Source organism: Felis catus, chromosome A1, assembly GCF_018350175.1.
Source record: "Felis catus isolate Fca126 chromosome A1, F.catus_Fca126_mat1.0, whole genome shotgun sequence".
In the NCBI taxonomy this organism is placed as follows: domain Eukaryota; kingdom Metazoa; phylum Chordata; class Mammalia; order Carnivora; family Felidae; genus Felis; species Felis catus.
In genome coordinates, this window is record NC_058368.1 from 100,811,930 (window position 1) to 100,833,942 (window position 22,013).

Below are 22,013 nucleotides of genomic sequence, written 5' to 3' on the forward strand. Positions count from 1 at the left end.
AGTAAGAAAGCTGACTATGCAACTTATTATTACAGAAGTCTTAAAGGATGAGATTGTGCCTGTGAGAAAAGCATTTACTCAGGAAAGGATTAAATTGTGTCCAGAGAAGTTTAGGTTAGGCTTTAGAATTGTTTCTGTTGTGAAAGAGGTCACAGACCAAATGTTTTTAAGAGTAAAGGTAGATAATGTTCTGCTTCGATTTCGCTTAGTTCTTCCTGAAAGTGTAACCATGACCCTTTGAGAAACCTTTCAAGTCCTATTTTTCTATGAGTAAATTTGAAATGTTTCAGATGGCATGCTTGATAAGGAACTTAATGAAGATTTATTGTACCAAGGACATATAATTTGATTCTACATTCACCTTTCTCACAACTTGAATGCATTGCTTAGTACTTACCATAACATCATGTGGTATGAAACATTGAGGAGAGTTGTAAGGAAATACTGGGATTTGATCTAGTGGATATTTGAAAACAGTTTCTTTAGTGAAAAATGTTACTTGTTAAGTGCTACCTTAGTGGCTATTGCAGTAATAATAATAAACAAAAGAAACCATATACTATGAGGGAAAAGTTCATTTTGCATTAAGAAATATGACTAAAGAAAATATAGGTATAAAGAAGCAGAGGAATTGGGATGCTTTTTCTAAAGGGAGTTTTCTGTGGCATTTCATACAATTTAAAAATTAGAACAGGCTTCTCTATGGGATGCCTAACCTAGTTTAATCTAGTGGATCAGGGAAGTAGTTTTCTTTGTATATACTATGGTAATAAATTTGTGTATTTATTTGTTTGTTCAACTCAGAAAATTTAGATTTTGGTCTTGAATGAAAGGATGAACATCTGGTGTTAAAATACAGGAAGAGAGAGGGAGTCTTAAGAAAGGGACTCTCCTGGGCCACCCACACTCACTAAAGTAAGCAGAAAGTACTTTTAATAAGAGTTTCTCTAAGATCACTCTCTTGGTTTTCTTGAGAGTGCTTCACGTTTTATGTTAAGAGCATATTGACTTTATTTCATAGGTAAGGATACACTTCTGCAGATATAAACAGAGAAGTATAGAGTAGCATGATAGAGTGTGTAGGGAGTTAGAATCCTTTCTCTGTTGAAGCCTGTATTTCACTACACACTATAAAGTATTTGCGTGGCCTTGGGCGACTTGCTGAAAGCATTAAAAGCATTTTTCCTTATCTTAAATGTTATCAGGATTGTGTTCAGTCCAAGCACCTAAAAACTCAACTGGCTTGGCCTTAACAGTTAGTACAGATTAATTAATCTACACTTTCCTATCTGGAAGTATTTAGGATTATCCAGTTTTCTGAAAATCTTGTTGCCAGTTTCTGATAATCTGGAATACAACCATTTCTCACTACTATCATAGTAGTCCAAATGCTGGAATTAACTCCAGTAGGTTCTTAATTGGTTTCTGTTTCCATCCTTGAATCTCTGCTCTTTCTTAATACAGCAATCAGAACCATCCTCTTGAAATATAAATCACATCATGTTTCTTGTTCCCCATGTCACTCCGTAAAAGCCATAGTCCTTATGATGGCCTGCAGAACCTTATATGACCTGCACCGCTCACTCTTACCTGTTCTATCTCCTGTGCCCCTTGATCACACTGCTCCAGGCCACACTCGTCATTTTGCTGCTTCTCAAAGATCCCTGGCATTTTCCCACCTTAGAGTTTTCTCACTGGCCTCTCCCGTTGCCTAGAAAACTTTTGTTCTCAAATGTCTGCATGGTAATTCTCTTACCTCTTTTAACTTTAGATGTTCAAGTATCATCTTTCCAGTGAAGTCTTTTCTGATCATTGGCTTCATTCTAACCTATTCTCTTTGAATTGTCCCCAACGATACCTTGCACACTTGATCTCATTTGCTCTACCTACCGTTCTACCCTCCTTTTTCCATAGCATCTGCCAACTGGTCACATACTGTATATATAATCTGTGTGTTTATTCATGATCAGTCTTCTCTTACTAAAATACGGTTTTCTCTCATATATTCTGAGTGTTCAGAACAGAAAATGACATGCAGTTAGTAAATGCTTTACAAACATTTGCTGAATCCACAAATGAATGTCATCAAAGCCCAGGCTCTTTCTGCCTTTCTGTTCTTTTGTTCGTTATCATTAGCACCTGTGTTTGAGTTTCAAGCAAGAGAAATTTTTTTTTGTCAAAAACATTTTTTTATTTTTTATTTTTTTAAATATGAAATTTATTGTCAAATTGGTTTCCATACAACACCCAATGCTCATCCCAAAAGGTGCCCTCCTCAATACCCATCACCCACCCCCCCCTCCCACCCCCCCCACCAACCCTCAGTTTGTTCTCAGTTTTTAAGAGTAAGAGAAATGTTTTTAACTTTATTCCTCTCAATTTTGTGTAACCTGCTTTATTTTGTTTTGTTTTCAGTAAGTCAGAACTTAAAACCCTAAGCGATTCTTCTAAATTTTTTAGTAACCCTTCCTTGGAGCAAATCTGCAGAACTACTGTCTCATGTTGAGTGTGATACTTACTTGTCAGCTTTTCCATTGTGTCTTCATTTCTTTCTTCTTCCAAATGTGTCTCTTTCTCCCCACGCCTCTTTTCAGGTCCTCTCCCTGTGTTCCCTCTTCTCCCTGTATTCTTTGCCTGTTTTTGTTCTGTATCCATCCTTTATAGATCTACAACCCTGCGGACCTTAATTCTGAATGGTGAATATTTACATATATTCATTAATTTAAAAAATGTCTTAAGATGCTCAACAGCACTCATCATCAGGGAAATGCAGATTAAAACTACAGTGAAATATCACCTCACATATGTGAGAATAGCTAAAATCAAATAGTTAAGAAACAAGTGTTGGCAAGAATATAGAGAAAAAGGAACCATTTTGCACGGTTGGTGGGAATGCAAACTGGTGCAGCCACTATGGAAAACAGTATGGAAGTTCCTCAAAAAGTTAAAAAGAGCTACTACAATCCAGGAATCTTCCTATCGTGTATTTGCCCAGAAAATACAAAAACATTCAGGGGAATGCATGCACCCCTATGTTAATTGCAGCATTATTTACAATATGGAAGTCGCCCAAGTATCCATGGATAGATGAATGGATCAAGATGTGTTTGTGTGTGGATAAAATGGAATATTAGCCATAAAAGGAAATGAAATCTTGCCATTTGCAACAACATGGGTGGAGCTAAAGAGTATGTTACTAAATGAAGTAAGTCATTCAGGGTAAGAAATGCAATATGGTTTCGTTTATCTGTAGAATTTAAGAAACAACAAATGAGCAAAGGAAAAAAAGAGAGAGGAAAACCAAGAAACAGACCCTTAAATATAGAGGACAAACTGATGGTTACCAGAGGGGAGGAGAGGGGAGGGAGTGCAGTAGGTGATGGGGATTAAGAGTGCACTTACCCTGATGAGCACTGAGTACTGTATAGAACTCTTGAATCACTGCGTAGTATGCCTCAAAGTAATACCAACACTGTATGTTAACTACAGTGGAACTAAAATTTAAAAAATTTTTTTAAAAATGAAAAAATATACATCCCTATGAACATAAGGATTATGAAGATGAAGGATAGTTTCATGGCTTGTAAGAAATGATGAAAGTGATAATGATAGAAAGATTGATGTGAAGGGAGAGCAAAATGCAAATCTGTTCCTTTATTGTCTAATTTAAAAACACAAACCACTTAGTAAAATAGGAATTGTCATTTAAAATGTGCCTATTGAGGGGCACCAGTGTGGCTCAGTCGGTTAAGCTTCTGACTTTGGCTCAGGTCATGATCTCACGGCTCATGGGTTCGGCTCATGGCTTCGGGACCCACGTCAGGCTCTATGCTGACAGCTCAGAGCCTGGAGTCTCCTTTGGATTTTGTCTCCCTCTCTTTCTGCTCCTCCCCCACTTGCATTCTGGCTCTCTCAAAAATAAACATTAGAAAAAAAATCTTAAAAACATAAAATGTGTGTATTAAGATGAGCAAAGTAGATTATATACAATCAGTTTGAAGAATAAAATTCCATTTTATGTGATAGTACTTGGCAAATTATAAGAAAGCGAGTAGTGATTGTAGTATTAAAAAATGACTACATTATAGTTTATCTGTAGGATAGAATTCCATGTAGTAAATAAATAAAAATGACATTAGTAGTATTTCGTGACATAGAAAGGTACCTACAACTGACTGTTTTGCGGGAAAGGATACACACCTATAGGTATAATGGTGTAATATTTTTGTGAAAACCAAATCTGAGTTTGTGTGTATACCTACACCTTTAGAAAAAAACATTAAAAGGTAATTATCTCTGGAACAAAAAAATCTGTGTTATATTCCTGTTCCTAATTTTAACATTAAGCTTAATACTTTTTAAGAAACAGTTAACTATTTACTTCTGTGTAACCCTTAAGAAGTAAAGTTTTTCTGTCTTTTTCTAGAATGCCCTTTTCCAAGATGTTGATACCTCAGAATGCTAGTATGTGGTAGGATGACAAAGGAAAATCTAGACAATTGAGTTTTGTTAATGTAGGGTTTAACAAAGTTAAACCAGGTTTTTTTCCTATAAAACTTTGTGCAGCGCTTAACACGCTGCTATTTAGGACTCAAAGAGAGTGATGTGTATGTGATAAGTTTCAGACTTGCCTGATTATAGAACCAGTCTTTTTCCCGGAATACTGAAGGAGACTAGTATTCTACAGAGCTCACTTTGGAAAGCCATTTTAGAATGTAAGTAGTAGTAGGTAATGACATTTAGGTTTGAACTATTAGGATGTACAAAGTTTGGGTACGACATGTTTCGTCTTCCTTCCCGCTGGTTCATTTTACAAACGTCTGAGTACTTGCTGTTTGCCAGTTGTTGTGTGCGCTCCCGTGAACAACTTATGCAAACTGCTTTAAGCAGTACACGGCCTAAACAACCAAATAACCCAATACCATTGGAAAACTTGAGTATTAAAACTGTAAGTAAAATTCCAGTGGGAGTATACCACCATTTCTTTGACACAAAATTAACATTCCTGTTGCATCTCGTTTTTAGCTTGATAATATTGGCAGTAAATTTTTTTTAAGCCACAGTGTAGAATGTATTGCACATACCTGCTACATGTTCTATTTCTGTTACAGTGTTTTCTTATGTGGGCTAATGACTTGAAGTTTAATGTATTAAAATATATAAAAACAGAAGTTAACATTTCGGCCCTGATAAAATAGTCGTTTTAACCACTGGGTAGAATTGTGACTTTATACCATTGTGACTTTATAGAAGGTTACCATTGCTTTTCAGAAGCTTTAGGTATGTTTTATAATCTTATAATAAGATCGAAGAAAATTAATGATTACATTTATTCTGTAGATGTATAATAAACATGTTAACTGTGAGGTAAAATACTATAATTGAAATACTAGTATATGTAGTCATTAAGGGAAGAATAATTTTGCAGAACATGAGATTAGATAAGTAATCAAGAATAATTAAATAGTGGACCTTTTTTCTTTTTATGAAAGAATGTTAATTATGGATGGCAGAAACTTGGGCTTTTCTATGTTCTAATAAAGGAAAATATCTAAAGTTGGGCTAAAAGTGATTTAGCAAGGGTGTTTCTCTTTACTTTTCATTTTTATTTTATGTTGTGTCCTATAAGAAAAACGTGAATCAAACTTTTAGCAAAACCTTATTAAAAATAGAATTTTGAAGAAAATCAGTCCTTGTCCAATAAAGACCAAAGCTGATTTGATAATTTGCTGACAGGCAAAAAAATCTGGTAGATGTTTCTCTGTTTTGGTGATAACAGCAGTAATAAAAAAAATAGTTGATTGGAATATATATAGTGATATGTGTTAGGACTCTGAAATATTAGCTCAGAACATGGTGACTCCACCCGAAGATCAAATTATTCAACAAACTCATATACCTTTTTGCAACTCTATACTTCACAGTGAGAAGTTTAGTAAATTATTTAATCTCTCCTGTGTCCCCATCTCCACAGCCTGCCCTGTCTCTTTTTATATATGATGAACTTTCAAAAGAGGAATAAAAAGCTTTTTAGTCATTAAATTGCTGTAAGAGTCTAAACAATTAGAGTGAAAGCAGACTGATATTCTAAGAGGCAGACTGAGGACATCATTTTACCTATTTTTTTGGTTTGTTTTTGTGATTTTGTTCAAATAATATTTAAAGTGCTACTCATAAATAAAGGAGAAATTTTATTCTTATATCTAGGTATCTTCAAAGAACAGTAAAGCATCCAACTTTACTACAGGATCCTGATTTAAGGCAGTTCCTGGAAAGTTCAGAGGTATTATTTCTACTTTAAATTTTTGTATGATACGAATTTTCTTATTATTTGTGTTTGTCATTTTATTTTTTAAAAATAAGGTTTTTTTTTAATGTTTTATTTATATTTGAGGGAGACAGACAGAGTGTGAGTGGGGGAAGGGCAGAGAGAGAGAGACACACACACACACAGAATCTGAAGCAGGCTCCAGGCTCTGAGCTGACAGCACAGAGCCTGACACAGGGCTCAAACTCACGAACTGTGAGATCATGACCTGAGCCAAAGTCGATGCTTAACCGACTGAGCCACGCAGGCACCCCTGTGTTTTGTCATTTTGATAATTTTTGTAAAAATAGATATTCGGTAAATGATGGGATTAGTGGATGGAACAAATTGATTTTCTTTTTTCTTTTTTTTTGGGGGGGGGGTGGCGCTTAGTGTTTATTATGAGAGAGAGTGCATTCATGGGGGAGAGGCAGAGGGAGAGGGAGGGAGAGAATCTTAAGTTTGCTCCACACCCAGTTCTGAGCCTGACATGGGGCTCAATCTCATGACTGTGAGATCATAACCTGAGCTGAAATCAGGAGTTGATTTCAGCCACCCAGGTGCCCCTTGAGGTTAGTGTTTTAATAATTTAAATTATTAGTAAAATACCTTTTCTGCTTTGGTAACAGTAGGATGACCACTTTCTTTTTCAAAAATTTTTAAACCAGATTTAGAAGAATGATCTCTAAATAGTCTAATTCTCAATGCCCTAAGTGGTTGTTTAGGCATTGTGTTGAAATAAGTTTATTCAGGCCTCCTTTTAGAGACAGCTAAATGTGTTTATATGTCTACATTCTAATATTCTTACCAAGGTTCTGAAAGCAAATTTATGACTTAAAAGAGCTTAAATTATAACCATGCTGCTCCTTTGATTTGAGATGCTTAGTACATTTGGGGCTTGTAACAGTTTACAGTTCTAATTATTACTATTTGAGATTTTTTTTTTAATTTACTGGAATACTAGAATTTTTTAAAAATTTAGAATCACACCCTCCTAGCTGAACATAAGGAGATTTTTCTCAAGACTTTCTTCTTTCCTTATAAACAAGTTTATTTCTGCAAGCAAACAGGTGGCCAGTGTTAAGGTACTTGACAATCTCTTAATATATTTTGACAAACAGAGTGTTGTTCCATCTAAATGTAAACGTGCTGAAGAAAAGCAAATGGAAAGTCTATTTTTTAAGTTTTCCTTTGAGAGTGTACAAGTAGTGTATTTGAGAAATTAGATCTCACTATTGAAATGTATGAGAGTGAAGAAAATACAACCTCCTTTTTTTTCTTTTTTTCTTTTTTTGGAGGGGGTGTGCAGTTCCTTTTGCGCCCACTTAAACCTCCAGCCTTTTAACCGGTTTGTTTGCCCTTATTTGTCATTCAATTCCAGCTGCCTAGAGCAGTTAACACACAGGCTCTGAGTGGAGCAGGAATATTGAGGATGGTGAACAAGGCTGCCGACGCTGTCAACAAAATGACAATCAAGATGAATGAATCGGATGCAGTAAGAGCTGATTTTTCGACTTGAATAATGAGATGAATTAATGAGCCCAACAATTGCATTTTAAAGCTGTACAAGTAGAAAATAGGATATTAATTTGCTTATTGAGTTTAGTCCTCAGCCACATCAGTTGACTACCATGGTTTTATATACACGGTTAATTTGTTGCTTTAAAACAAGGAATGTGGCTTGCTATTGGTAACCTAATTTACAGCGGTTTGTTCTTGCTAAATTAGCTCCATTTTTCATTTTTTTTTTCTTAGTGGTTTGAAGAAAAGCAGCAGCAATTTGAAAATCTGGATCAGCAACTTAGGAAACTTCATGCTAGTGTTGAAGCCTTGGTCTGTCATAGAAAAGGTTTGTTTGCCTCGTTATTTATGTGTTTAACACCATTAGTTAATTACAAATTTTATTTAAATTTTATTAAAATGCACATTCTGGAGCTACTATAGAAGAGAGAGAACAATAGTTTAAGAGAATGTTTTCCATTTCAACCTTGTTAATATTTTTTTGTTCTGTTGTAACCTAACTTAGTTGAGAAGTATAAAAATCCTGAGCTTATAAAAGTATATTTTAAAGTTTGGTTTAAAACTGTTGTTCATTTGATTAACACTTTGTTAACATTCATATAGTTTAATGAATGAAGATGTCTTATTAGTAACTGATACAGTTAAAAATATCAGCTTAAAAATTGATTTTTGAAATTTGTCTTTGAAAACTTCCTGTGTGCCTGCATTTCCTAGAAAATTTTGAATTATTTTCTTCATGTTTTGAACAGCCAAATTAAAAAGTCTAGGGGAGGGGCCGTTAAAAATTGATTGGCAATTTGAGTTGTATTTTTTTAATTCTATGATGAAGTTTTTGTTGTTTTCTAAGAATATGAGGATTTTCATGTTAGCTTTCTAAAGTACTTACTAAGTAATTTAGTATGTACCATTACCAGTAACCATTTCAGTAAAACAACTACAGAAATACATCAGTACGCTTTTATTGAAAGTAGTTTATAACAGCTTTTGCCATTTATACTGTATCTTGTAGAGAATGACTTTATGGTTCTTTTAGAGAAAATTATGTAATGTAGAGCAATTTCTAGGCAATGTATTATTAGTTCTTGGCATTATTTAGCTTATAAACATCTGTGTCTGAAATGATTATGTTCAGAAATCTGTTTAGAAATTCTTAGTATTTCCACCAAGCACTGTTCAAGCATTGTACACAAAGAAAAAAATAAGATTTTTATGAATTATACAATTCTCTACAGTTTTACCGTGATTTTTTTCCTATTAGCTAAATAATGTTTTCGTTAAAAATTAGAGACATTTTCAATTTCAAATAAATGTGTAAAGGCCAAAAAATGTAGTATAAGTCAATTACAAGTCCTCCCAGTGCTTTCCAGAGACAAGAAAATATGTTTTATCTTTTATAGGAATAGACAAAAACAGTGAGCGCTTCAGGAAGAAGAGGGAGGCAGATTATATATAATTAAACATAGTTCATCCCTTGGGAATATAGGCAGTGGTTCTTCTTGATTTTTCTTTAATGTTCTTCTAATTTTCCGTAGAGCTCTGAGCAGTTGGCATGTATGCCGAAGGCGTCTTAATGACTGGTTGTTTTATGTTAATTATTTTAAGATAATTATTTGAGCAATACACGAACAGATAAAATTTAGAGAGAAAGTAGAGAAATCAATGCAGTATTTAAAAACTTTACTAGTGAACAGTAAAAGTGAATACTTTTTTATTTCAGAACTTTCAGCCAACACAGCTGCCTTTGCTAAAAGTGCTGCCATGTTAGGTAATTCTGAGGACCACACTGCTTTATCTAGAGCTCTGTCTCAGCTTGCGGAAGTGGAGGAGAAGATAGACCAGTTACATCAAGAACAGGCTTTTGCTGACTTTTATATGTTTTCAGAACTACTTAGTGACTACATTCGTCTTATTGCCGCAGTGAAAGTAAGCCTCATTTTGCAATCTTCCTTGAGTTTTTCTCACTTCAGTGGTTTGTTTTTAAGAAGAATTTGGTTACCCATTAGGCATGTATTTAAGTGTGTAAGTTCTGTATTCTCTCAGTACATATAGATGGCTTCAAGATGGATGATTCATAGCCGAATACTTTCTTCCACTGTGACTTGGACAACGTGGTAGATACAACTGATGTTTTTAAGAGGTGTAAACAATGCCAAATACAGTGAAAACAATACACGTGTACCTACATACTTACCTATACAAGCTTGCACCTAACCGGTAGTATTTATTTGTCCACTCTAGCTTGAACTAAAACTAGCCATGGACTCTGTTATCGTTAGTAAAGGTATGATAGGAAGCAGAACAAAACCAGAACTGGTTGTTGCATAAATGTTGAATGGTGGCTTGTAGCATTCATCTGAACTAGAAGCAAACATTCTTTGCACACACTGAAATATGTAGTCACTGTATATTTAGAGCTGACTCGGGACTAGATTAGATAATAAATTGTGTTATCTTGTAATGTTTAAGGATGAACAGTAAGTTTCTGAATAGTTGGGAAAGTAATTTAGTTAACTAATGAAAATTGGTTTTCTACAGATGTCTCCAGTATTCATATAGTTAAAGTGCGTGTTATTTTATCTATCCTATGTTTCAAAAGGTACTTTAAGATCCTATGGTGTCTTTCGATTATTTTTATGAGCATTAATCATCATAGGGTGGAGGAACTGGGAATTTACCTTTTACTTTGAATTCAGACAAAGTTACTGAGACCTTGTTCCTTTTTTTCAGTTAAAGTCTGTGTCCAATTTAGTATTAATACATAGAACATTGATACACTGTATATTATTTACAATCCTTTTCTCAAGCTAACGGTGACAGTTATTGCTAGAGGGTTCTTAGCTCTAAAGAATGGCGCTATCTTGGGATTGGTAAAATTACCAGTTTTGGTCGTATTTACTCTTAGGTGTTACTCTGTATATTTCTGGTGGTTAATTGTACTTTTCAGTTACTTAAGGTAATATAGACAGCACTTATTAGAGTGTACTTCATTGTACATGGGCAACTTGTGATAGCAGAAATCCATATAATGGTTCCTGTTCCTCTCCCATCCAATCTCACCTCATTCCAGAACTCCCACTAGCATGAGGACTGCTGTAAAAAAGTAGAGCACCTTTCAAAATACCTATGGATCCAAAAAGGGAAGCCAGGCAGTGTCTGTAAGAAGGAGTACCTGCTGAGGAGCACTAACCCGGGAGATTACTCCCTGGTGGGAATGGCCTGCTTGTGTCTTGGGTGATGAGCCCTCACCTGGGCTGGCCCTGTGCTGCCTCCGTCTTCCTGCTGTATTTTTACCTTCTCTGAAATTCACTTAAGTTCATGTTTTGCAGAAAAACACTGACACCAGAAGATGTACCATGATCAACTGAGTTTGGGAGATAATGTATACAGTATCCCTGTCTTACAGATTGAGAGAGCATTAAAATGCTCATAACTGTCTAGGAGTAAAAAATAAAATAAAACATTTAACCTTATGTAATCCAGAGATTTACAAAGTCATATGAACAGGAGTTCTTTTTCATTTAATATCTTTTTACATAAATGGAACAGACTTTGAGAAGAATTGAATTAGTGATTCCTTGACTGAAAGAAAGTTAAAGAGCCATGCTTAAGTTATATCTTGAAGTAAATGAAGCTCTTTCACATCGACTTTGTTTTCTGCTGAAACCTTGCCCAGGTCAGCTGCACAAAGGAGTTGAGAAATTATGGGATAGATTGAGAGGGAATTTTTGTGATCTTTGGTTTGGTTTGGTTTTTTTTTTAAACCGATTTATTTGTATTTGAAAATGTGATCCATGGACATATTAAATCTCACAACCCAAAAAGGTCAAGTTCAGGGGCTCCTGGGTTACTCAGTCAGGTAAGTGGCCGAGTTTGGCTCAGGTCACGATCTCGTGGTCTGTGGGTTCAAGCCCCACATCAGGCTTCGTGCTGACAGCTCAGAGCCTGGAGCCTGCTTCAGATTCTGTGTCGTCTTCTCTCTGTGCTCCTCCACTGCCTGCACTCTGTCTCTCTGTCTGTCTCTCAAAAATAAATAAACATTAAAAAAATTAAAAAAAAAATACATTCTTGTATGTCTTTACAGCCTTAGCTATGCATGTGTATGACACTAATTTTCTTTTTCTTGCCACCTTTCTTTCTCTTTCTCTCTATTTGCCTCCCTCTCTGCATCTCTTCCTTGTTGAAGAAGGAGCATACTATATGTACCGTTCCTTGCCAGCTTTTTGACCCACTCCGTTTTGGGCAAGTGTTCGCGTTAGCCTCTGTAGATACATTACATTCTTTTTAAGGTTTGATTGGATAGCCTCAGTCTACTTGTAAATAGTAAGTTTTTTGAAAATCACTCTTTGGGCATAAACTTCCTAGAAGTAGATAGAGTTGCTTGGCCAAAGGGTATATGAATTTTAAATTTCAGTAAATACTCTCTTGTTACTGTCTGAAGAGATTATACTCCTTTGTACTCCCATCATCGTATGTGTTCCTTCTTCTCCCACCCAAATAACAAAGGTGCTTTTTGGTATAAGTTTTCATTTCTTTAGTTATTGTGAATTTAAGCCTCTTTACAAATGTTAAGCCATTTCCATTTCTTTTTGTGTGTGTGAACTCTTCATGTCCTGTGCCCAGTTTTCTTTTGTGTTTGGTCTTCTGTATTTCTAATAGCTACTTAATACTACCTAGCCCTTTGTTTTTATCCATATTGAAAATACTTTTCTGATGATAAGTTTGAAACTAAAAGTGCTTTAGAGCCAAAGTGGGGAAGGAGCTAAGACCAACCACTTACAGTATTACTTAAGCCTGGCCGTGTATCCAGGAAACTCCTGCTTTTCTCTTTGTACGGGGCATGGCCTCTCACATGTAGGACTCCACATTTTGGCTAGTAATGTTACCTAACATATATTAAGCATTGTACACATTGTATGCATTCTCATGTATTGGCTGCCTGTGAACCCCTACAGTAGGGTCAGGGATTGAAAATATGGTTTTCAGTATGTTTTGCACTAGAACTTTTCATGAAGAATTCTTACAGAGAATGTAAATTTATAAAACATGTAAAATACCTTGTAAACCCACTAGATGGTTTCCCCAAACAGTTGAAAAGCTTCTTTGTTTGGCTATAAGTAATCAACATCCTTGGACGACTCCAGGAAGCTGAGTGGCATATTTTCAGAATCACTGAATTGGAAGGTGATATTAATTAAAATTAAAACTAGGAATGGATGTGTGGATCGCTTAGTCAGTTGAGCGTCTGACTCTTGATGTCAACTCAGGTCTTGACCTCAGGGTGGTGAGCTCAAGCCCTGTGCTGGGCATGAAGTGTAAAACTAAAAAAAATTAAATTTAAAAACTTAAAATTAAAATTGTAGTGTTTTGGTGGACCAGGGAAAATGTTCCACAACTGCAGCCTTGTCTAACCTAGGCCTGTTTGCATACAAATGTGTAACATAAATTGGCAGAGGGATGGAGGTCCAAAGTAGTTCATCAGTGTAAATCTGTCTCTCTTACAGGAGAGGCTGGTTCTACTAGAGCAGATTTGGTTCTTGACATACAAGACAAACATTAAGTTGTGATTTAACTCATTAAAAAAAATTTTTTTTAATGTTTATTTATATTTGAGAGAGAGAGACAGTTCATAGTGCATGAGCAGGGGAGGAAGAGAGAGAGAGAGAGACAGAATTTGAAGCGGGTTCCAGGCTCCAAGCGGTCAGCACAGAACCCGATGCAGTTCTCAAACTTTGGAGCTGTGAGATCATGACCTGAGCTGAAGTCAGATACTCAACTGTCCGAGCTACCTAGGCGCCCCTAACTGATTTTTAAGGTAGCATTTCTAGAATATCAAGTGTGGTTTTGATCTTTTTTTTTTTTTTTTTTTTTTTGGATTACAAGGAAAACAAATGAAGAAAAGTTATTTCTCTTTAGAGCTGAGATTAATTTTTTTTTATTATAACCTGACTTTCATAGTTCTGTCTTTATTTTAGAGCTCCTATATATGTGCCACAATAAACATATAATGGTTCTAGAATCTGATGAGATAATAAATTGGGCAGGGATAAAATTAGTTTAAATTACTGTATCACCAAAAACGCCATTTTATATATATTGAGAACTTAAGCAAATATTGAAATTGAAGGGCATTTTGGTTAGCTTTTGCCCTGTATTCATACATATTTTAAGTAATCAAATTGTTACTAAACAGAGGAGTTTATAAATGAAGAGCTGATGTGGTGGCCCTCTTCTCTTAAAGATGAGAAATAAAATCTTAAATTTTGGTGTTGTGTATGTCTAGGGGGCTAATGAGGGGCAAGTGTTGTTTAAATGGTAGTGACTTTCTTCATCTACTTATGCTAAATGTATTATTTTTCTTATTTTTCACGCAATTAATTTGGCTGAAGCAAAATTAAGTTCTAATAAATACCTTGGGACAGACACCTGGGTCGCTTGATTTTGGTTCAGGTCATTATCTTGCAGTTCCTGGTATCAGAGCCCTGGGACAGCTTCCGTGCTGATAGCACAGGGCCTGCTTGGGAGTCTCTCTCTCTCTCTCTCTCTCTCTCTCTCTCTCTCTCTCTCTCTCTCTCTGCCCCTCCCCTCTCTTGCTTGTGCACACACCTGCTCTCTCTCAAGTAAACATTTAAAATAAAAGAATGTCATGAGGAAAATGTCTTTTAACTATAAGAAAAGCAGGCAGAGCACCTGGGTGGCTTAGTCAGTTGAGCATCCAACTTCGGCCCAGGTCGTGATCTCTCATTTCGCAGGTTTGAGCCACACAGCCAGAGCCTCTCTCTGCCCCTGCCCCACTTATGTGCTCTCTCTCTCAAAAATTAAACATTAAAAAAAATTTTTTTTAAAGCAAAGGGGACAGTAAGATTTACTCAGTAATGTGAGAAGAGAAATTATATGAGATGACAAATTAAAACTAACAAGGTAGATTTAAATACCTGAAGTAAGATGCTTTGACTTATCAGTTTGCCCACGATGTCTTTTGTCCTGGTTAATTTGAAATATGCGGGGTCTTTGGAAAGAAAACACTTTGGTTTGTGGTTGATTTAGAGGTTTTTTGTTTTTTTTGTTTTTTTGTTTTTTTTTGCTGTTGCCCACATTTTTGAAATATGCAGTAATATAAATGTGGTCCAGTTACGTTTTTTTCCTATGTTATTGTGTTATTATTATTTGTACTTTTAGTATAAATCCAGGAGTTAATCAATTCTTAATTTATTTGTGTGTGGTTTTAGGAATAATCCATAACAGTACCTGCTAATTATTAAACATCTGCTAGGTTAAGTCACTGTGCTATTTTTCATTTTATTTCCAATCCACTAATATAGATCTCCTTTTCTTCCTTCTATATTTGGGGAATCTGTGGCTTACAGAAATTAATTTATCCAGGATCATACAGTGACAGAGCTAGTATTTGGATCCAAATTTGATTTGTTCCCAAGTGTATATTTTTAAGATAGATTATCTGTGTACTCTTCTCTTCAGCAAGTCCCCGTAAGAACATGGATTTATTTATTTCTTGATCCAAGAAGTTCTTTATTTGGGGTAATGAAAATAACTCTGGTTTACTGCTTTCTGGTTCACCCAGTGTATTAACACCAGCTTCATCTGTTCGAATAGTAAATACTAAAATAATATGAATATATCTCCAATATCAAAATAGAGGATTTATTATTACATTCTCCCATCCTATCTGTCACCTTTTTTCAGGAGATTCTAATTACTCTCTTATGTTCATATTTCAGTTCTTATTTCCATCCTCTTGTTCTTACTTTGCCAAACTCCTTGAAAGAAGTAGTGGATTTGGTTGACTTGGTCTCTTACCATCTTTTGGTCTAGTTTTTCATTTGGTCCTGCCTACTAGATGTGTGTGTGCGTGTGCGTTTCACACACACACACACACACACACTCATTTTCCCTGTTCATCTTGTGTAGGACTCTCTCTTTTGTTGTTGTTACACCTTTACTTTTTCATTGCTTTGCTTTTATTTGCTGTGGGTCATCTCTTCCACATTTTTACTTTCTGTAGTCTTACGGGGTTTTCTCATTTTATTCTTTTCAATTTCTGGCCTATTTCCAACACTTAAATCTGCTTTTGATTTTTTTTTTTTTTTTGAAGTAGGGAAACTTACAATGTAAATATGATACCAGCCTTTTCCTATTAAATCTGTCTTCATAAAACTCTGTTAGAAACTTATTACAAGCTAGATTTAAAACCCAAATGGCTAGTGAAATAAATGCATCTTGTATGTAGTTTCTGTTTATTTATTCAGAGCTCTTCTAGTCACAGGAACTTGTTTTTGTTTTCAAGGAAGTGAACACAGAAATTTCTCTTATTATTGGCATCTTTATTTGCATTATCTTAGCATATGAGAATGGCGTTTAAAATACTTTTTATTGTTTTCGGTATTACAGCACTTCAAGTATAATGAAAGTAATTCAGTGGTAACTCCCTCGCTTAATAGCATTATGTCGTTCACTTATAGGGTGTGTTTGACCATCGGATGAAGTGCTGGCAGAAATGGGAAGATGCCCAAATTACTTTGCTCAAAAAACGTGAAACTGAGGCAAAAATGATGGTGGCCAACAAACCAGATAAAATACAGCAAGCTAAAAATGAAATAAGAGAGGTGATTAATATAAAATGCTTTATTTATCACTTCACTCAAATTTTCCGTGAGTCATTCATATATGCATAATTTTTCATAAATTTTTTTCTGAGCCATTCAACACTAGCCATTTCTCCATAATTTTATGAACTGTGTTAGAATTACTTTAATGTTTTGATCATCGTCAAAAATCTCCAGAGCCCTTTCTTACTGCCACACGATTATTATGGAATGGATAAAGAAGCGCACAAGGAAAAGATTTAAATTAACCTCTAATTAGTAATTACACATTTCTTTTGAGATGGTTCATTTAATTTCAGATAATTACTTATTTTATGTTTTAGAGCATAGACTTGCCCCATATTTAGCTTTCCAAGCAACATTATCCCCCATATATATGTACTATATATGGTATTTTAGTAAATTTGTATAAGTTTATTATAATTTATACACTTCTTTTGCCATGCTTCAATAAGGAAATTGAAGAGGTAGGACAACCTTTATATTACTAAAAGTTAAATGTACCTGCTCTTTGAAGAGTATGTACCACTGTTTTGGTTACATAGTGGGAAAATACCATTTCATTGCTTAAGTCTTCAGTTATTTTATTTTAGCTGTTCCATTGGTCACTGGTCACATGTTTTGTTGTTTCTGTACTGAATTTAATGTTGATGAGCAAGGTCTTCAGTAGACCATAATTCCACACTTTTTTTTTAAGCCGAACATTTTACTATTAAAAAATGTTTTTTAAATGTTTGTCGTACACTTTTCTTAATTTAAAGTATTTCCATGGGCATATAAATTGTGATGAACGTGTATTCTTGAACTTGGCAGAATATTTTTGATATAATATGGAATTATTAATGATATCAAAAAGAACACTGCTAAATTATTTCATAGTGAATTTTATACTCAATGTTTTCATCTTTCTTAGTCGTATAATTAAGCTGTGGAGATTGTAATTGATTAAGTACTGAAATATCCTCATCATGGGGTGCCTGGGTGGCTCAGGCGGTTGAGCGTCCAACTTCGGCTCAGGTCACGATCTCGTGATTGATGAGTTCGAGCCCCGCGTCAGGCTCGTGTTGACAGCTCGGAGCCTGGAGCCTGCTTCAGGTTCTGTGTCTCCCTCTCTCTCTGCCTCTCCCCTGCTTATGCTCTGTCTCTCTCTGTCTCAAAAATAAATATAAACATTAAAAAAATTTTTTTTAATATCGTCGTCTTGAGTAAATGTGACAGTGAAATATTAATGAAAATTAACCTCCTAGGCGTTTCTGCTGCTTAGAAGTTAGATGAAAGTTAGAATGATCCTGAATTGGGCTTTGCCAGTAGTGAGCTTCCTCAGGGTCTACAGACCTTACATTAAATGAGCTAGTTCTATAATATTTTCCTGACAAGAGTTATAAATTTGTGCTTTTTTGTTTGTTTTTATTAGTGGGAGGCAAAGGTACAACAAGGAGAAAGAGATTTTGAACAGATTTCTAAAACAATTCGAAAAGAAGTGGGAAGATTTGAGGCAAGTATAATAATTTTACACTTGTCCCAACAACGTGGTCTTTTTTTTTTTTTTTTTTTTTTGCTGTGATTTTGTAGTAAAATCGAATTGAGTTTTGTACTAATGGAGTTTTTCTTCATGTACTACAGAAAGAACGAGTGAAAGATTTTAAAACTGTTATTATCAAGTACTTAGAATCATTAGTACAAACACAACAACAGGTAAGCTTGTTTTCTTTATGACTTATTTTATAACTTATAAATTCTCCTAGGACTTTGGTATACTTCTTCATTTTAAACACGTCAGTGAAAGGAGCTTTTATACTTACGGAAAATAAGAAATGGGGTAGAGAAAACGGATGACCACAGAGGAAATAATTACTGGTAGTTAAACTGGAAAGTCTCAGGTCCTTTTTGCCTCTGCTCTTGAACACCAGGCAAGATGCTTTTTTCCCACGTTAGGTGATGAGAAACTTGCTAGACAGTCTTTTCCCTTTTCTTGTCTTCCTAGTTTTAGTTCCCTAGTGATCACAGTGGTTTGAGTAAATTCTTACAGTGAGTTCTCTTCCATAACAGAACTTAAATGAAAAACTAGCTTATTTAAGGTTAGCAGGCAGGGGTGGGGTTGTGCTGTTTTGGTCTTTGTTTTATTTTGTGTGTGGTTTGTGATGATTGTATGCCACAAAATTTGTCTCAACGAGAGAACAGAGAAGACCGTGGCTTTTAATTAAAGTCTCTAATAAGAAAACAGTACAGGTTTTTTTTTTCTGTTTGCTCTATTACAAGTTTGAGTAATCAAATTATATGTAATGTTTTGAATAAAAGGATGTCTTCTTTCTCCCGTTTTAAAATAAATGTGGATAGAAACTTGATTATGTAATATAAAATAGATTAGTTTTTGATTAAGCAATGACATTATATGTTCAGATTACATTTAGTCTTTAAGTACTTAGTTCACCAGGTTAGATTTTTTAAAAGAACAATTTACATGAACTTGTTTTTAAAGGAGTTGTTTTAAACATAACTTCAGTTTATACTTTGGTTAATTCTGTGGACTATTGAAGAAACACTGGCAGCTGATGCCTTCCAGTTTCAAGAGAGACTGCATGTGTCCCTTTCTTTCCTGCCTAGTGTTTTCTTTTCTTGCTCCTTTTTTTTCCACTGTTTTTGGCTACCAATAACATAAAATGTGAATACCCTCTGATTAGGATGTTATCCCTTCATATTGGAACAGTTCATTGCAGTTTTATTATTTAAGGTAGTCTCATTTAATTTACAGTAACAATGTTTTTATATACAATTCCACATAAGCCAAAAAAATCTGAAGTTGTAAGGTATTTTAAAAACTATATCGTTTACATCAAAAACTGAAATTAGCCAGTGGGAATTAACATTTAAAATAATTTACACACGAAATATGTTGACAGACTTCAGTTAGGGACATTTAAATGATCCCATTTGGAAACAGGCTATAGTAGGGGCTCCTGGGTGGCTCAGCTGGTTAAGCACCCACCTTCAGCTCACAGTTTGTGAGTTTGAGCCCCGCGTCGGGCTCTGTGCTGACAGCTCAGAGCCTGGAGCCTGCTTTGGATTCTGTGTCTCCCTCTCTATTTCTCCCCGACTTGTGCTGTCTCTCAAAAAATAAACGTTAAAAAAAAAGTTAGAACCAGACTTTAATAAATGTTAGTCATTGTTAGCTACTTACATATACATTTTTAAATGCGGTACGGAATATGTGCATATAAATGACAAAAAGGTGATTAGAATATCTTTGGTTATGATCCACAGCTGATAAAATACTGGGAGGCATTCCTGCCTGAAGCCAAAGCCATTGCCTAGTGAGAAGATTTCTGTTATGAAGATCTTGGATGTTTGTTCCGGTTACGCTGAATTCCACAGTGAAATCATTTAAAACCATCTAAATAAACCACTCTATATTTTATGAATTACATGTGGTTTTTTATATATATATATAAATATATATATATACATATATATATACACACACATATATACTCTGCCATTTTATTACAAGCTGCATGTCCCGACCCTCCTTGACTTAAGTGGACTGTGGCATGACATTCTGCAGTACTTTGCTGAATTGAACACTGTTGTGTCTTAAATACTTGCACTAAACAGTGCACTGCAAGGCCAGACAATTTTACATATTTTTTTCTTTACAATACATTCTGTAGTGTGTTTGCCCTCGTTATGAAGTGAATTATCAACGTGTTGATTAATGTTCACTTATACATTCCTGTACAGAAATTATGATTTTGTGATTACAGTAATAAAATGCTATTCCTTGTGAAGTATTAGTAACAAATTATTTGGGTATATAAACATATTAGAGATCTTTTGAAAGCATTTTTAATGGGAAGAAATTTTTGCTTCTAGATATGCCTAGGTGATATGATCCATTAATTTCTTTTTAGTTGACAGAAAAGGCTGAACTCTTGTTAGAAATGACTAAATGAAGGTTAAGTTTTCTTCTGAAATCATCATAAACCAAAGAACATTTATCTTTTGATTCTACTCTGGAGAATGTTCTTGTCTCTAGCAAAGCAGAGAATGAATAATTGCTTTCGTGTTTTACTCCATCCCCATTACCAATGTCCAATTTAGGAATTAGGAAAAAAATGTATTTACGTGCTTCTATTACAAGTCCTATGATTTCGCTCATCTTCAAAGTCCTAGACTTTGTGTCTTAGTTAACTGACTCCTTGCCTTTTCTTTGTTTTTCGTTTGAAACTAACGGTAAGGTCATCTGTGCTCGTAACGGACAAAGAATGGTACCACGCTAAAATCCCCTGTGATTTGGTGAATAACCATGAATAACATAAAGCAAATTTGAAGTAAAATGAAATTTGTCTTTGTCAACCTTCTTACCTATTCTGTATCCTCTTGAGATGGCTGTTACATGCTCCTTGAGGCTGTCGAAAGTTCAAGTTATGACTGGCATCAGCGTTGTTTTCATTTTTTAACGTGTTCTTAAGATACCCCTCTTCTTAAGCTTACCACGTGCGTCTCCCAGAGGAGACAGATGTGGTACGTGTAACTGAGTCCTCTCTGGCAGTTTACTGGATACAGTTAATAGCTCAGAGTCTTCTCAGGATGTGTTTGCTTCCAGCTGTTTTAGCTGAAGTTTTAAGCCTACTGTAGGCATTACTGATTTTTATACTCCTAGAACTCAGAGGAGTACCTGATTCTTAATAGGTTAATAGGAAAGACTTGATCAATCGAACAGGAAAAAGAAGTCCTGGAAGATGCAAAAATAAGACACTCTCTTAAGAAGGAGAAACTAACGCAGAAACAGGACTTCTACTGTTGCTTCTGTTGGAGATCACTTAGAAACTTGTGCAAAATGAGCAGTTCGTAGTAGAGTGTATGAGATGCCATCTTCTGGTCCCATTAACCCTGAGCAAAATCTCGCCTTACTGGGAATAGTTTGGCTACAGTCATGTCTTGTTACTATGTCCATAGTCATATCACTTGCAGAGACACAGTTGACATTCAGGGTAATAACTCGGTGAGATCACCCATTCCACTGGGGTACACTCATTAGAGTATTCAGCACCTCTCAAAAGTAATAATTATTCTCAGTCTTATTCAAGCTGGAGGGAGTAACAGACCCAGTTCCTGTTCCAGATTTCATTCCCCTCAATGGTCTTTACTAAAAGAGAAAGAGTCTTTTGGAAATTTCAAGTAAATTATATGAGCCTCTGGTAGCTACCAGCCTTTTTAATATCTTCACCTCTGAGCCCACCTCCACCTATAATCTTTGCGCCTCCTATTCATACTGCTGAAATAATTTCACTCCAAAGAAATACAATAGGAACATTAATAGTGCTAATAACGTTAGCCTTTTATACATCTGAACTTAATTTTTTTCCTTAAACCAGACAAATAAGGACTAAGTATAATACAGTGGATCAAGCTGAACCTGGAGTCAGCATACGTGTGTTCATTCTTCTATCACTTTGTAACTATGTGACTTTGGCCTTACCACATAAAATTCATCTATAAAACAAGGGTGTAAGACTGATTCCTGAAGTGCCTTTCCACTTTAAAATAGTTTGCTTAGGGGCCCC

General features: G+C 35.2%; 1 protein-coding gene across 2 annotated transcripts in view; it reads left to right on the forward strand.

The window, feature by feature from the left end:
- Window positions 1-20,234, forward strand: part of SNX2 (sorting nexin 2) — a 56,613-nt gene extending 36,379 nt beyond the window's left edge. Inside the window, exons 8-16 of one of the 2 annotated variants that reach the window (XM_019831444.3) lie at window positions 6,208-6,283; window positions 7,689-7,802; window positions 8,063-8,156; window positions 9,546-9,751; window positions 16,306-16,449; window positions 16,905-16,916; window positions 17,864-17,944; window positions 18,073-18,144; window positions 19,711-20,234. In XM_019831444.3, coding sequence (XP_019687003.1) covers window positions 6,208-6,283; window positions 7,689-7,802; window positions 8,063-8,156; window positions 9,546-9,751; window positions 16,306-16,449; window positions 16,905-16,916; window positions 17,864-17,944; window positions 18,073-18,144; window positions 19,711-19,761 — 850 coding nt within the window. In that variant the 3' untranslated portion in view covers window positions 19,762-20,234. The remainder of the gene's footprint in view (window positions 1-6,207; window positions 6,284-7,688; window positions 7,803-8,062; window positions 8,157-9,545; window positions 9,752-16,305; window positions 16,450-16,904; window positions 16,917-17,863; window positions 17,945-18,072; window positions 18,145-19,710) is intronic. The other variant, XM_011281811.4, reaches the window with a different exon arrangement.
- Window positions 20,235-22,013: the final 1,779 nt, after the last annotated feature.